Source organism: Adiantum capillus-veneris, chromosome 16 (assembly GCF_014529385.1).
Source record: "Adiantum capillus-veneris isolate H3 chromosome 16, ASM1452938v2, whole genome shotgun sequence".
Taxonomy (NCBI): domain Eukaryota; kingdom Viridiplantae; phylum Streptophyta; class Polypodiopsida; order Polypodiales; family Pteridaceae; genus Adiantum; species Adiantum capillus-veneris.
Window position 1 is genome coordinate 43114145 of NC_140946.1, and position 17989 is coordinate 43132133.

At 41.3% G+C, this 17989-nt stretch overlaps 1 protein-coding gene across 1 annotated transcript; it reads right to left on the reverse strand.

The window, feature by feature from the left end:
- Positions 1 to 9064: 9064 nt before the first annotated feature.
- LOC147438924 (putative pentatricopeptide repeat-containing protein At1g69350, mitochondrial) lies at positions 9065 to 14179 on the reverse strand. The gene is made up of 2 exons (XM_086484882.1): positions 14060 to 14179; positions 9065 to 13695 (listed from the first exon to the last, which is right to left on the reverse strand). The coding sequence occupies exon 2, from the start codon at positions 13577 to 13579 to the stop codon at positions 11456 to 11458; it is 2124 nt and encodes a 707-aa protein (XP_086341008.1). The 5' UTR covers positions 13580 to 13695; positions 14060 to 14179; the 3' UTR covers positions 9065 to 11455.
- Between the last annotated feature and the right edge of the window lie 3810 nt (positions 14180 to 17989).

The following is a 17989-nucleotide window of genomic DNA, read 5'->3' on the forward strand; positions in this document are numbered from 1 at the left end:
TAAAGACTAAGGTTTCTTGGCTCTCCTCCAATGCATCCTTGCCATCAATTACTTTCTCCGACATCCCACTTCAATATTAACGTTCTTTCTTTGGTATCAACATCAATTTTGGCTTCGACGTTAGAACTTTTTGGATCCAAATTTTGAATGCGGATTCACTTTGGATACAAGTTCTGACGCACATCGGTGCATCCTCCATCACTCATTCCCCTCACTTTTTTTTTGGCACATACACACTCTTGACTCTAGTACCGAGCAAGACAGAGAGTATTTGGAGCTAGTGGACTTTGGCTCTCCTTGGATCCGTGTTCGACTCTCTTGAGAGACTATTTTTTTAAGCATATCGCTCAAGGGCAAAGATTTTGCATCCGCATTACAAATGGAGAGCATTGAAGCATCAATTGACGGACATCTTTTCGATTGAGGTGTAGACGACCACATCTACACCAATGTGGGGTTACAAGTTTGTAGCTTACAAGCATTTTGTTTATGATTTTCAAAGAGGTTTTTATCTAGCAGCAACCATATTTGTTTTTTGGCTCATGTATATCATGTGGTTTTGAGACACAATAGATCTTATCCTGTGCATTTTTCTCTCAGCTTCTGCTCAAAGATTTAGATTCCTCGTTGCACTTTTGATAGTGTGGACATCGCTTCAAGTTTTATGCTCGTGTATTCTTTGTGTGGACTCCTAAAGAGTGTTATCAACATAGTTTTGTGCAGTTTTGCTATGTATACATATGCAGATACAATTTGAGCTAGTTACAGATTGCACGTGATAGATCCATAGTTGTACATGTGTTTTGAATAGGTAGAATTGTTTAAAGAGCCATTCATTTGGGAGTGAGCTTGTTTGCCATGGTTTTGGCCTATGCATGGCTCATGTGGATTTGTGCATGAAATGGTTTGTTTTGTGAATTTTGATTTCACCCACATATTTTTTGCTTCTCTTCATTGCGTTTCAGAGAGCCATACGATCACGCTTAGGTCAAGTGTATGATGTATGTGGCTAAGAAGCTAAGTCTCTGTTTTTGTGCATAACGTAGTTGACTTTATATAAATGTTTATGTATACTAGTTGTTTTGGTGAGTTTTATTTGAGATTTTGCTCAAATTATAGCAGAAACTCTATAATTCATAGCTTAGTTGTCTTTATATATAGTTGTATTGGTGAGTTTTATTTGCTCCAGTTTTACAGGAAAAACTCTATTAGATTTTTCCCATATTCTCGCCATACACATGTATCTACTGCAATCTATTCTCTGATGCTATAATGATCAAGTGTTACTTCCACTTTGACGGTGATTGAGTTTTGACTCTCACTTTAACAAGTTTTTGTCAGCTTTGGATACAATTTTTTGTCTTTATATCCATTATCCTAGGAGTGAGATTGTTGTATGTTCATTGTGGCTATGGATACAGAGATAGTCACAAGTTTTGATTCTACAGAGTACAATTTATGTACAACTGTAAAATTTTATACACAAGTTTATGGGATGTGGAATCAACATTGCATTTCCTCTCTACTTTTACATATGGTTATATGATTTATGCTCTTTAGATAGTTTTTAGCCCTCGTTTGGGTTCATTTTGCTAGAGCGACACTTATTGTGTTTGCATTATCTCTTTATGCTTGCTTATGCACATTTTTTGCTTGGTCTTGTAGAAGGTCTTGGACACTGCTTCCCTACGTTTCTTAGTAGGGATACATTGAGCTACAAGTTGCATATATGAGCATTAGATTGATGTGTTGATAATGGTTATGATTATGTGGTGGTCAAGTGATCTACCACTTCGGTGCATATGCGTGATTCACTGGTTTGACATCATTTGACATTATGTGTGATGAGTTGACAATGATGACTCATGAGAGACGACAGTCTTGCTCTTGTCAATCTGTACCATGTTGGCATTGTGGTCACACATGGCATGTTTGTAGTTTGCATTGATAGCCATGCGATGATCGACTAATGCATCTGGAGCTATGCTGGTCATTATGGAATACATGCAGGATGTGCATGCACACTATATCAGACTTTCATACATCGCTGGAGTTTGTACTGGGGCATGTATGTATTTGAAGAGAGCCAATGGGCATAGTTTGAGAGAGTCTCTCATCTATCTAGGTCCTATAGTAGATTCACTTATTAGAACTCTCATATTTAAGTGGGAGTTTGTTGGGGTAAAGGAGGTATGCCTCACCCCGGGGCCAAACATAGTTGTTGTCGATTTATCTTATACCTTATTCATTGTACATACATATAAATAAGGGGCTCCTCTTATTGTGAGGTTGGCTCCACCCATCTCTTTGTGCTATCTCCTTCACTGCACACCACAAACAGCACACGCTTTCCCACTCACCGTTGTCAAGAAGTGCACAGTGCGGCTGGGAAAGCGTCGAGCCTCTGACTGTGAGGATTCGTAGCAAATTCAAGCAAGTCGTAGAATATTTGAAGCTAAAAACACACTCAAAAGGAACAAAACTCCCCCAGTGAGCAACCAGTCACCTTGATATAGGTCCTTTGTAAATGACTCAAGTGCATTTGACAGGCAAACATGATCACCCTTGGCATGAGAGATACTATAGAGCCTCGTGCCTACACCATTGCCCTTGACAACCATGTCTTCTTCATTTTCATACCTTGATCTTGAAAGCATACCTGCAATTGGATTATCTTTCCCTGTAATATGCTAAATTTTGGATTTAAGGACTTTATGTAGGCAATCCATCTCAACATTGCAATGTCGAGAGTTGAGCAGCTTGTGATCTAGATAGTTGCATTGATGAGCACTTAGGACCTTTGATCCAAATCTCACCACCTATCGCTTGCCATCATCATCATCTTGCCCAATCGCCCATCCAATTCCTATGGAGCTAGTATCCACTATCACAATTACATGTCTTCCACATTCATAGTTTACTTTCCTCAAAGTTGGAGACATAAGCAACAACTTCTTTAACTTTCTCATGGCATGGGTATGCATTTCTTCCCATTGAAATTTTTGGTTCTTTCTCAAAAGTGTATACAAAGGTTCTTCTACATGCACGCACAATCTGGAATCCAGATAACAGAATATACACATGCACCCAAGAACCGTCAAACCTTAGTCACATTAATACATGTCTTTTTCATTCTTGGAATCACGTCAATCTTTGTCGAACAAGGCCTTCTACCATATGGCCCATACATATGTCCCACAATAAGAACTTCATTCACACCAAACATTGACTTTTTCCCAAACAAGGTAAGGTTCACTTTTTCCAACCTTGACAAGATTTTATCACAGTCATTGATATGATTTTCCACATACTTGCGGCACCCCCTCAAGTCGAGAGCCACATCTATATCATTTACATCACATCCTTTGATTGGCACATCGTCAAGAAAGGGCATTGTAGTTTGAGGTATGAAATCACGTAGGACTTTGTTCATACCATTCATCATATGTGCAACGGAAGTAGTTGCTCCCTGAGGTAAGGTGCACATCCTTACCAAACCCAAAGATGTCCTCATGGTAGTCAGGTCCTTGCTTTCCATTGCTAGTTGGAATTGATCATACCGTGAGTACAAATCCCCCATAGAATATATTGTCCATCTTGCAAATGCCTCTGCAAACTCATTTACAACTGGCCCTGTATGTACATTTCTAATTGTAACCTTGTTCTCAGGTTGCATATCTTGAATAGAGTGTAAAGAATCATTTTTCTTTGAAACTATGAACCACCTATTTGAATATGGAGCACATGAAGGCTCCAAAATACCCATCTTGATCTTTTTATTAAGAAACTCAATGAGCTTTGGCAAATGAGCCTTTGGAATTGGAATACGCCGCAAGTTCCAAGGTACATGAGGGATAGTGAAGATCACCATAGGAACAACAATGGAAGGATCAACACACCCTATCTCCTGCGGCTCAAATGCAAAATCCTTTCCATGTTTGGCAAACATTCCTTCAAAGCATATGCTTTCAACCTCTGTCAAACTATCCTCGCAACCAATCTTTGACTTCTTCAAAGAATCCTGTGTAAACTTATGCCCAATCTTGCTCGGGTCATGAAGACTAAGCTGCAAAGCAACTTGCTCCATCTTATTTGTGCAGTCCTTTGGTAAAGCCTTTGGTAGAGGTAATGCCACTGGTTTCACTTTCTTTGCCACAGACTTATACATCAACACTCATACATCAACACCTTGAACATTTTTGAGATCCTCAATGACTTTGTACATTTCTATTGAGCATACCGTCACAACCTCATTTCTTATGCACAAATTGCAACCACTAAAGACTTTAAGTCTTGCATGGTATCCACAAATGAATGCTCATCGAAGACACCAAAAATGAATTCATCATCTTCTAGCAAAACATTCATTCTTCAAACCTCTTTGTACACTATTTACAAGTTGTCTTTCACCCCGCTTTAAGTCCTCACACTTTATACAAGCAATAGATTTGTAGTTTGTTAATCCTATAAAACATGTAGAAAACATTTTCTTTGCATATACATCATGCGAGAACTTTTCTCTTCTTGTACCATTGTAATCTCGCTCTACAATGGTACATGGCCAAAACCCCTCATATCCCTGTAGTCCTTGAATTCTTTATTTGTCTTTGGCAAGGGTTCCTCTCTAATAATTTCATGGTTCCTTTCATGGTCCACACAAACAATAAGGAATTGGATTGCACGCTTCCCATCTTGGCTTCTTATTCTAGCATAAGCTGACCCATCATCCATCACCTTGGTTTCCATACGGGTAGCAGTGATGTATGGTTGCCCAAGGATAAGAGGATATGTAGACATCTCCTGGATAAAGAAATTTTGGTCATCTTTTACATCCCCTATAGCCACCCTTACATTTGGACAAGCTCCGTATAGCTCCCTTGATAAATTGTTTGTTGCACAGATTATCCATCCATGATTTATATCAATTGGCCATTTTCCCTTTTTATATAGACTCTTTGACATGAGGTTAATCTCTGATCCAAGATCTATGAACGCAATGTATGGCTCTTCTAAGTCTCCCACTTTAACCAAGGTCTCAGTAGTTGCCCTTGCCTAATGACTCTTCGAATAATAACTCTTGTGAGTGGTTTTGACTTCATCATCATCATCCAAGAAGCGAACCTATTTTACTCCTCCCCTAGACTTGTAGCATCCAACAATAGTTTCTTCACCTTGCTCACAATAGACCTGTACTCCTTGTGCATTTAAATTCTCTTCGTCACCTTGCACATGGATAGATTTAGTAAGAGACCGTTGCTTTCTCTTCATAATATCAATTATTTCTTCATGGAACTCCCACTTTGCTATGCCAAGGACCTCACCCAAGGTAAATTCCACCTTACTATTCAAAACCCTCTCTTTCAAAACCTTTTTGAGATCTGTTGCTGCCTTTATGGAGCTCTATATGAGATTGCTTTTAGATTTCATTGCTTCCTTCTTCTTTTCTTTGGTAGCTTCTTGCATAGGCACTTCAGGTGTAGGCATCCTTGATGGAGAACTTGATCTAGGAGGCACTGTATTGTTTCTACCTCCACTTCTCGTGGCCCTTTTAGAAGGCCCTTCATCCCCATTTTCACGTTTATGTTTCTCTTCAACAGTGGCCTCATTGGCTTGACATTTGGCAATGTATGCATGCACTGACAAAGAATCTATAGGGTCATTCCAACCCGTTTCTAGCCAAATGCAATCTCCAGCTTCATTGAAAACCTCGTTAGTCATCTTGCGCCTCATAACAGATTCTATTGTGCATGGCCACAAGTCTTCAATATCATTGGATGATGGTTCTTCTCCAAACTTGACAATTTTCTTGTTAATAGGCTCCACCTTCAACCCATATGCGGCTGCCTCAACCATCAAGATGACATGGCTAATAGCCATTTCCTCAACTAGCTTCTTCATCCCGTCTTTTCCAAAATTTGTCCCCAAGAGCTTATCTATTTCACTTAAGTGAATCTTACCATGTTTAAAGAAAACAAGCTCCTTCATCAAGGCATCTTTGAAACTTTCACAATCCCTCCTTGTATGATCAGTACTATAACACCATATGCATTTATTTACAAAGCCTTCTCTACTTTGAGGTCGTTGCCTTGTAGATTGACCCAATGGTTGCCCCTTTTCTTCTAGCTTTGATTTTCTCTGAGTGCATCATATTCTAATTGCATGGCAATCATCCAATTTTTTTAAATTTTGTGCTTCATCAAAAGGCAGAGGTTCCTCAACATCACATAAACTAGACACAGCCAAAGCATAACAATTTGATGCATAAGCTGCATGATGAGAACATGAAGGAGTACGACTAGACAAAGGTGCATTCAATTTACTATCAATTTACCATTTAGGCATACCTCTAGCCTGCTCATTCTCAGCCCTTTCCTCATCAAGTACATCTGCATTAGTAATAGGATGATCTGTAACATTTTCAAAGACCCCCATATGCTGTACATTTTCCTCATTGGAATTTACATTTGAACTTTCGCCATTGAAAAGAGGCAACAAAGTGTCATAAATGTCATGTGAGCTTACATTACTGTTTCTAGTGCATGACAGCAATGGGGCTGAACATAATCTTCCACAAACACAACATCCTGTGAAACCAAGATATGCTTTGTTTGCAGATGATACAACCTGTAACCTTTGTTTTCAACACTATAACCAACCCCTCATGCATTTTATATATGCCCATCATTCTAGGACTAACTTATCTTTCCATTGTGCACTAAGAAATACATACTCTTTGTTGTGCACCTTGAGATTCTTCATCTTCTCCAAAGATGTGTGTGTTTATCCGCAACCCTATTTCCAACTACACAATGGTAATCAAACAAGGCTATGAGCCGGCAAGGATACAAGGCAAATGATTGCTGCTATATTTCCAGAAGCTGTATGCATGGTGTGTTGCTATGGTGGATCTAACTCAACATAAGCATGCTATTTTATGTGACGCACAAGTCTATCAAGGACAAAACCAACCAACTTATGGTCGATTGTTTGATTGATGATCAACAAGGTCGATCATAATTAAGGAATGTAAGGCATGCACAACGGTGCACCAAAGTTTCTGTTATTTTTCCTTGTGGATATGAATGTCCTTTTCTAGACATTTATTTTGCCTCAGTGAATGAACAATGACTCGTTTATAATTGAGTTTTTTAATTTCCATATAAAAGCAGAATATGTCTTTTCTATTAGTAAGCATGGTTATAAACCATAGCCTACCAATTCAGAATGACATTTATTTTACCGATCTTTATCAATTTATAGCAATATCAGGTTGAGTATGACTCAAAATCATGAAGCAAGGGCCTTTTTCTCTTTACTATCTATTACTTTAGCACAAATGCCATGGGTTTTCAAGTATTAATTTTCCTTTGGGGGACACGGTTTGCATAAGATTATTGGCTCCAATTATTGTCTCCTATAGCAAAGTTCTCATTAGGAATTTTGCAAAATTTTAGGCTCTTTTGATAAATAATGGACTTGAACTTCTACTACATCTACAAAATGTGCCAATATGATGTGTACTACTCATTTATGCTTATTCTTTTGGTAGTTCTAGTGCAAATTTTATCATTAGCTCTATGAGATGGTATGGCATGCTTTATGAGTGCAATGCCTTTGTAAACATTCAAACCAATATTCATTGTTACTCCAGATGACAGTATGAGTGTGCAATTTTACTTATAGCATTGATCATGTGTACGATCATAGTTGACAATTTACGGGCCATGGTAGTCTAAGTATGCATGGTGGCTAAGAGTAAGTACAACTTGTGCATCTATCAACAATTCTATTGCAGTACATTTACAAGATGGTATGGTGTATCTTGAGTGGATTTTGAGCAATGTGCAAACCAATATCATTTTCACTACATCAAGATAATACGGTGTGCAATAGATGTGTTTCTAGCTCAATCTTTCACAACAGTGTTTCTCTTTCAAAAATATATTGATGTATATATGGCTACGAGAAAGTATGAGTTATGAGGCTAATTTTGACTTTTCTTATTAGCATCAGTACAATAGGACACTATGAGTGTGCAGTTTGAAGTTAACCTTGATCATATTTAGGATCATGTTTGGCTTCACAAAAGGCTGTTTTTCTCTTACGAACAACACCACTTTTGGAATTTATTCTGCATGTGGAAAGTAAACGTACCAAGCACAGACCATCAAAGTTTTGTTATATGTCCAAATGCTAATCAATTGCTTGATTGATCTGCATTAGTAGTAAGCATTCCAGATTTCAAAAGGAATTGCTTGAGAAGAGAGGTAAAGAAGTTTTTCTCAATTAGAGCATCTCGGTTGAGGCTCTATTATTAGTTTGAGCTCTAAGTAAATGTTCCTTTTGGCCAAAGGAATGGTCTCTTAATAGGATGTTTGATTCAATCATTATGTTCATTTTTTGTTACAAGCAGATAGTTCCCCATATGAGTACCGAATTTGGTAATTGTCAAGTGGATTGGTTGATGATGTAGGTGTAGAGGGAAAAACATTGATATTCTTACGAAGAATTGTTACATTGATGTCTTCAAGGTGGAGTAATGTTAAGACAAGGTAGGACGAGGGGTGGGAGAGCTAGGGGTCTATAATAGAAGGTGGTTGGGCTGGGATGAGCACGCAATAATTCCCTTGTTCTTTCAGGTAAAATGTTTTTTTAGATTGAAGACCATATAAGTGTAAAAATGGGCATCATATTTACCTTATACAAGTTGTAAATAGGTATTTTTCCCAAATTGTCTACTCATAGGTGGCATTCCCCTTTTCATATAAAAGGACAAGAAATTTTGGCGCTTTTCATGGTATCTTGGTGTATTAGACGTGATTGGAAGCCACACTGTGGTAAGGTTAATTAGGATAATGACTCATCCATGGTGCCTACAAGATTTGGCGCTACGATTTGTTAGCAAGCCAAAAACTTACATATTAGAGCCGTATCTTATCTAGCTCTTGCAAGGATTTTATGTATCACAACCAAAGAGACTTAGTGGACATGCTCCATGCTAATAACATTTGGGAGTAAGGACATAAGCATTGGAACCCTTGGAAAGAGGTGCACCGATACGAGCTTTTAGAGCGCAAGTGTCCTTGAATAGATAAACACCCTAAAATGATGTTGCTCTCAATGCAGTTAGGGGATTTGCAAAATATTTTAGGTCTTTGCTATGTGGGTGAGTTGCGTGTGACTACTATAGGAGTATTGACACATGAATTGCAGAGTCACCTACAACCCTTGTAAGTGCTTGGTGGGATGGGGCTCTTAAAGTTCCCCCCATAGAGTAGATAAAGGGCCTTGTGCAGATAGAGCCCTCTTGGTTTTAGATTGCCTCTCAAAAAGGACATGAAGAACCCATACATTGACTCAAGAGTAGGTAAAGCTGGCATTGTTCCCTTCACAATGTGTAGGTTGCGAAGTACAAGTTCTCTTGTTTTTAGTGGCTAACCAGCTATTGCCTTCTCTTCAAACGAGATGATACACCTCCTTTGAGGGTGGTTGAAGCACCATCCACCTGCAGTTTTGTGAAAATTTTGATGTACAATGCCTCACACAGTAGAATGCTTATGAGGTTGCACATAAAATTTTGGAAGGCTTTAAGGGGCAGTTTTGTACAGGCAAAGCTTGAACCCATGTGCTTGCATCATCAAGCCAAGCCTCAAGCTCTCTAGACTGCTGAAATTAGGGGATCTGGCAAACATCATGCTTGTCTTGTTCATGCTAGAATTCAAGCTTTTGGCTTCACGCAACATATGCCAAATTTTCTGAGAAGAGGTGGGGATTCCACCCCTGCATGTGCAAAATTGCTTTTATAAGGCCTATTTGGGGGGGGGGGGGACGAGGGCCCCCTCAACCACATCTTACATGGAGAGGGGATGGGATCTACAATTGGATGATTGAGCACCGTAGATAGAGCTAGGGATGAGTCTGACATTGTGTGGCGAATTGAGCAAGTACATGCATTTCCATGATTTTAGCAGGGCATTTGATGAGTATTTGACCATGCATACAGCACAACACTGCAGTTAGCCCGAATAATAGGTTTGAACAGAGCATGAGAGCATTCCTAAGTTACCCAGAACAGGAAATTGGAAGGGCGAACCCGGAACGGCAACATGCATGAAATGCCATTCCCTGTTTCAGATACTCACGTCTGAAACACGGAACGGGGAACGGAGACCTCAAAATGGCCATTCCCTATGATTATGGAGCATTCTGTTGTGCCCCACCATCTGTTTGTGGCAATGCGACCCTCCCAGACTAAATAACACAAAACTTGTCACCAACCATAAAGCAGCTTCATCTGTAATAGCAAAAATTAGAAAGATTAAATATTAGGAAATTGTTTAGCCCAAAGGTCCAATGGCATCTCCATTCACTTCTGTAATACCCAGTATGGAAAGTGTGGCCTCCGTGAGACCAAATAAATTTGTCCCTACTCGACTGCCCTCGTGCCTGCAATGGCACCACAAAAACCACAGGCTTTGAAGCAGCTTAGAGCATTTGCAGGACGGAATATCTTTGGTGTAATCTGGATAACAACCAGAATAAAACAATAAACTACTGACATCCTCAAGGCTCGAGCATGCATGGATACTCAGGGTTTTGGTAGATCAGTGGGCAAGGGAGGACCTGTAGGTGAGTGCTACAGCTATTTTGTAGCCCAAAAGGTGGCAAGTCTGCGACTGTATCAAGAGAAGAGTCACCATGGTAGTGTTCTTAGATGCCAATGATATCAGAGGGCTTCACCAGCATTGCCAACTTGCCAGAATCTTGAGATAAAATGTCCAACTCAAGCTGAAGATACTCCTTTTGTGTCCTCCTACCTCTTTCCAACCCTCCATGACAACTCTGTCAGATTGCCTCCCTCTATCTCCATCTGGCCAGCTCCTCTCAACCCTGAAAAACCCTTCCACTCTCGATCTAGAGTTGTTGCACCTCTCTCCCCCAAAGGTGATCCACCCTCGCTCAATGGAGAGTCGGAGATTCTATCCAGCTTTCTCCATCACAGAAAGGGACGTCTCTCCTCACTTGTCAAGTCAGCTCGACTCTCTCTTCTTCCTCTCATTCAGGCAGGTGGCGGTCTCTTCCTCTTTGTGGAACCACACAAACGTGATACGTGATCTCACCTGTCAAGCCACACAAGGCGCCGAAGGCAAATGCTCCTGCAAACTTCAAACTTGTGCAGACCCTTCTTCAAGGCAGGCATGATTGTCGCAAAATTCATTCAGGACCTTCGAGGTCGCATCCATTCACGTGTATGGTTCAAGGAAAAGTACGCTTTCATGGTTCTCTATGACCTGCCTTTTAGCAGAACAAAAACTTCTTTGGGAACATTAAATAGTACCAATTACGAGAACCTTCTATTTATGGGGAGAAAGTCTATACTCAGATATCTTATCTCCAGGGTCTCTAAAGCCTTTGCTCCCCCTGTATTGGCATGAGCCAGGTGGTCATGGTTGACTTAGACTTTGACAGCTTGGTCAAAAGAAGCTGTTCCTAATTGACGATCCCCATATGCCTTACAGGCAGTGAGTAAAGAGACCCATCCAGCTACATCACCAGAAGCGGGCATCGACTGAAGAATCTTCTCAGCTTCTTTTAAACAACCAGATCGGCTAAGAAGCTCAGACAAACAGTTGACATGCTCCACTGTTGGAACTATCCCATGATTTATCATGTTTTCAAAGTGCTGGAAGCCTTCATCAACATGGCATGCATGGCTACAGGCCATAAAAAGAGTGACATAAATCTTTCCATCTGGTTGTAAACCTCTCTTCTCCAACTCTTTCATGCACTTTAGAGCATCGGATATTTTCCCTTGCTGTGCATACCCTACAATTAATGCAGTCCATGACACCACATTGGGATTTGCCAGTCTATTGAAAACATTGCTAGCTTCATCCAAACTTCCAAACTTTGAATACATGTCGACCAGGGTGGTGCCAACTAAAATATCCGACTCAAAGGCATCCCTCACTATCAGTTCATGAATCAACTTACCTTGCTCAAAAGCTCCTATGCTGCCACAGGCCATTGCACATGACAGCAATGTAACCTTGTCTGCTTTCATGCCTCTCGACTGCATCAACTCTAGAATTTCGAGCGTATCGAAGCCTCTTTCATTTTCCAAGTATGTGAATATCATTGTGTTGCATGAAACAACATCTATGTTTCTCAGTTGGTTGAAAATCTTGTGTGCTTCTTCCAACCTTCCACATTTTGCATACAAGTCAAGAAGAGCATTCCCAATCATGAAGTCTTGTTCCAAATCACTCTCAACAATCAGACCATAAATCTGATTGCCAAATATTGTATTTCCAATGCTAGAACAAGCTTTTAAAGCACACACAAACATGACTCTATCAGGTTTTACACTTTCTTCCTGCATTCTCTCAAAGATTTCAAGAGCATGCAAAACGAGCCCATTTTCAGAATATCCCGAAAGAAGCGCACACCAAGATACAACGTTTCTAGAAGGCAACTCATCAAAAACTCTTTGAGCTAAAACTAAATTGCCACACTTCGAATACATATCAACAAGAGCATTCCCAACAGCTTCAGTAAAATCTAGCCCCTTCTTTAACACTAACGCATGCAACATTTCGCCTTGTACAAGAGAACCCAGGTTACTACATGCTTTAAGTAGACATAAAAAAGTGATAAAGTTTGGCTCTAGATTATCGTCTTTCATTTTTTGGAGAAGTTCCACAGCGTCAAAGTTGACCTCTTGCTGTACATAGCCTCCAATAAGACCATTCCAGGACACAATGTTACGCTTAGGCAAAGCATTAAACACCTCCTGAGCTAGTTCTATACTTCCGCATTTTCCGTACATGTCAACCAAGCAACTTCCTAAGACTATATCCATCTCAATACCAGCATTGCCAACTTGGCTGTGTACGCGTTTGCCATTCTGTAATGCATTCATACATCCGCAAGCCTTTGATACACCCAAATAGGTGATCATGTCTGGGCAAGCACCTGTCTGCTGCATCTTCGAAAAAAGATTGATCGCAAGGATACCGTTCCCTAGTTGAGAGGAACCTGCAATTACCACATTCCATGACACCACGTCCTTTTCTGACAAACAATCAAAAACTTTGAGTGCTTCTTCCAACCTTCCGCACTTAGTATACATGTCAATAAGGGCATTTCCAACTGTGACTTCGCCATGAGATCCGTTTCTTATAATATCATTATGTAAATAATCTCCCTGAACTGAAGCATTAATCAAGCCACATGCCTTTAAGAGGCAGGTGTATATATATTTGCTGGCTCTTAACCCTTCTTCCTGCATCTTTTGATACAATTCAAGGGCCTTCTCACTCTCTCCCGCAGAGACATGTCCACTTATGATGGCTTGCCATGTACAAGAACTGGGACTTGAAGAATTGCAAAACAAAAGGCTTGCCTCGATCAAACTGCCGCATGATGCAAAGACGCGAATGAGCTGATCCTGTAGAAGCACCACCCCATCAAAGTTATTTGTGATGATGAAAACATGCAGTTTTCTCCCAAGAACGAGATCTTTCCTTTCCATACATGACTGCAAAAGTGAGAGAGCATATGTTGCCGATGTGCTCATCCACAAGCTAATTGCAGCGTTATATTTTCACGTCTCTCCTGGGAACGATTGGAGGTCTGCAATTGAAGCTGGCCAGCACAATGACTGATATCTGCCAGCACTTGGAGCTGCCTGCACTGAAGACTAGAACCATCTCTCTCTCTCTCTCTCTCTCTCTCTCTCTCTCTCTCTCTCTCTCTCTCTTTTTGGGCGAGAAAAGAAGCTGTATTCTGTGTAACAAAAGAGACATCTGGAGATGCTCAATGGCCTTTCACCCAGAGAAAGAGAAAGTGCATAACAATATGAAGGCTATGTAAACGTCAAGGCGGCCTGTACGATGAGTGTAAAATGAACCGCTGGGGAGGCGCATCTCTATCTCTCTCCCTCTCATTGTGAGGGCAGCTGTCTCTGCAGCACTGCAGCGCGAAGTGACGCAGCAAACAACAGGTCTCGAACCATCGCTTAGGGTTTGCGCAGCAACTCGTTAGGGTTTCACAGTACCTTCGCGCAGTTAGGGTTGCGCAACGCAGCAGGGCACAGGCCTTACGTGTCATCCTCAAGCTTGTTCGTGTCAGGGCCTTGTCCGCAGGATCAGTGCTCGATTTTGGTCCTAACTTCGCTTAAGGCTGGGTTCAGACTGAGCCGGCGGAAGAAAGAAGTCTTCGCAAATCTGCCACCGCCTAGTGTGAACAGTGTGGAGGCGGAACAATTTTAAAGCAAAGGGGCTTGAGAGAGGCCATCAATTCTTTCGGGGGGGGGGGGGGGGTTTCGGAAGAAAAATGGAGGGCCCAGTGGAAGAGTGCCTCAACTTCAACCAATCAACTTTCTCCATGGAGTATTGACGCCCCTTCGCAGTTTTCTTCCGCCGCCTAGTCTGAACCCACCCTAAGCGCAAGCTGCACCAGGAGGTGAGGAGCCATGAAGCACGTTATAAACACGTGAGCTTATTGATAAGCTTTCGAATCTTTACTTCATACCGACACAAAGGAACTTCACGAATAAGCCTCTCGTTGGAATTACACTATACTGACATATTGGCATAATATTAAAACAAATCAATTTTCAAGCATGATACCCTCGAATATCCCCCCCCCCCCCCGACCCTTCCACGTCAGGCTGTGAGACAGGCGACCCCTTGCGAGAGACAAAGAGAGATGAGGTCTGCGTGTGCTCCCCTTGCGCCTGCCTCCCTCCTTCAACGGTTGCTCCTCCCAGACCTATGATGCACAGAGAGAGAGAGAGAGAGAGAGAGAGAGAGAGAGAGAGAGAGAGAGAGAGAGAGAGAGAGAGAGAGAGAGAGAGAGAGAGAGAGAGAGAGAGAGAGAGAGAGAGAGAGAGAGAGAGCCAGCCTCCCTACCTTGGCCTTGTGTCCCCTTACTGTCCTTTGCCCGAAGGGAGAGAGAGAGACAGAGAGAGGACGGCCTACTGACTTCATCTTCTGCCTTGTACCTATCCTCTGCCCTATCTGCACTCCCTACTCACACCCAACACACACTGCGTTGAGGGTATAAGAGAGAGAGAGACAGAGGTCGGTTACACCGTAAGTTGCCCTCGAAAGATGCTTCGCGAGACAGCGAGTACGCCACCTAGTGTGCTTCGTGAGAGACCGATAGAAGAAGAAGAAGAGAATTTTAACGTCGAAGAAGCCTGAGCAATGCCGCCACCTGGACCTACCCACTAAAACCTACACGCAATGAGAGAAAACAGGATGCCATTTAAAAAACACTTTTTCCAGCATTGGACATACATACACACTTCAAAAACAAAACACAGCTTTGTTGGCCCCAAAGATCGGTGCCCCTTTTGGTATTTTTTTATTCTTATTACACTTGAGAAAAACCTGTAAACTTCTACAAGCTATCTCACTTTTATCGGGCTGAAATTCCCCTATTCTAACCCGATTTCAGCAGCATTACCACAATAGAAGTCTCCACGAACAAAATCCCAAGTAATCAGTAACTTTCTACGCACTTTTTTTATAAAACCAGGTGAGAAATTCTAGCATGCTGAATTCTCTGTTTTTGGCCTCCAATTTGCACCAAAACACATGTTCGACGATTCCCTATCTTCCACGAAGCTCCTGGGACCTGTACAGGCATCAAAATTGGCCAAAAACCTAAACCTTGATATCCCTGCGGATACTAGATTCTAATGTCCTAAAATTGAAGGCCAAGTGACTCTTTTATAGGTTTTTTTTCCCATTTGCCCTACCTACTTTTCATAAGTGTCTCATGTCAAAGTCACTTATCAATAAATGACTTAAGTGACTGTGTTGTGCAAGTGAGGGTATGCAACTATTATCTCTCTGATGATGCAAGTCCTTCTAGAGGCTCACAAAGTGCTAGGCTAGATCCTAAGATAAGTTAAGACTGATGTTGACCTAAAGAAGGAGTTTGTCCATGTCGCTCGAGTGCAATGCGCACGTGACATTATAGCACCCATATTGTCCCCAGCCATATTCTTCGCCGAAGAGGAAACTGTACTCACCACTGTATAAGATACTAGCATGAGAGGATAAAAGGGTCCATGTGGTGATGGTAAAGAAGAAGAAACCAAAGAGGTAAGAGAGATTTGCTAGAAGTTTCGTTGGCCATCGTACGGAAAACACATCACTTCAATGAAGACTATGGAGAAGGAGTAAGAGGAGTGGAGACTGGAGGAGGAGAAATTTGCTGCTCCAGAATTGTGTAATAGGGCATCTGAGGACGCAAAGGTCCGGAACATGGTGGGAGAGATGCATCAATAGATGTTGAGGTTGAGAGAAAGCTGTAAGTTGAGATCAAGCACATCTAAAAAATTCATTAATATTTTGAAAATCTTCACCATCCACATAAGGTGCATACTGCTTCGAAGTGATTTCCATTTGCCATTTTATCGCAGGAGCCGAACTGAGAGGATTCTAAGAAGCTCTATTGATTGACTTTGATGAAGTTGGATTAGGGTTAGCCTCCATCACATGTGATCATTCCTCTTGTGAGAACAAGAGAAAACCCGTCTAATACACGAGTAAGGGATTGGAGGAAGCTTCTCGAGGGAGCTTTCGAGAAAGTTTTTCTTAAAAAATAGAACAATTGATTATTTTTTTGAAAAAGCTTTCTCTATGCTTGTTTTAGTGTATTGAGTCAAAAAGACGAAAAAGTTCTCTCTCTGCTCTACATAGCACCTACATAGGACAACCATAGTGATTAATTGTGCTTACAAAATAGCCAAAAATACACGTAGTATCCAAGAAACAAAAAAAGGACAAGTTTGTACATCCTCTTTCATTGTACATGATATGGTCTACGACAACAAGCAAAATAGTATTTGCGAGCAAACAAAACACATCTATTTATTCACAAAATGTTCAAAGCATGTGTATGCAGTGGCATACCACAAACAACATCATCTATAAAATGTGAGGTATCTTGTTGTTAGTCTACCCTATGGGATGGGCTGGTGGATCCAATTCCACAATGTTTGGATGCGGCCCCACAAGAGATGTTTCCTTTACGAAACACTCGACCTCATCTGCTAGTCTCTTATCTCGCTCCTGAATCTCTCGTAGTCGATGGGCTTGCATCTCTAAAACATTGCTTAGTATGCTGGAGACAACCTCATTGCTCTCAAACACTATCATCATACGGCCCATCTGGCTACCCATTAAGGCCAATGCATCGCAATCACCCCCGTATTGTTTAGTATGCTGGAGACAACCTCATTGCTCTCAAACACTATCATCATACGACCCATCTGGCTACCCATTAAGGCCAATGCACCGCAATCACCCCCGTATTGAATGACAACGTCGTTCTCATTGGTGTATTGTGCAAGGAAATGCCAAAGGAACCAATGCCCACATTCCATATCCCCTATACAAAAAATAATTGTCAAAGGATTTAGTAATAGGACACAAGAAAACTATACTTCAAGCCAATGAAAGACGGAATGTACCTCGCATTGGTGTCCCATCCTCCTCTCGTGTCCAATCATCCTCTTGCAGCGAATCATACCAAGCATCATCTGATGGAATGTCAATGGCCTCTGAAGTCCAAGTCTGCTCTTTTCTCATAGCTGACACCAACAATGTGCGCACGGTTCTCCTTTTTGGCTTGCACACAGGTGTCTTAAACACAACCACATTCAAGTGATCTTCTCACCAACCAACAACTAATGCCATATCATGCACCATTCCATAATTATCTGACGGACAAACAACTACGAACACACCTTTGTCATCAGCTGTTTTTCCAATGCAAGTCGTGCGAGTTGTCCAAAATGGCATGCTTCCATCTTGTTCCAATCAAGGACTTGTGTTTCAGACAGCCCATACACAAACACATTTGATGGTAGGAAAAGAATAGATGCATTCACCGATGAATCATCGACCGACCCATCTCGCACTGTCATCAGACACTTCTCCACCACATGAGGCCTAATATTGCTCAACAA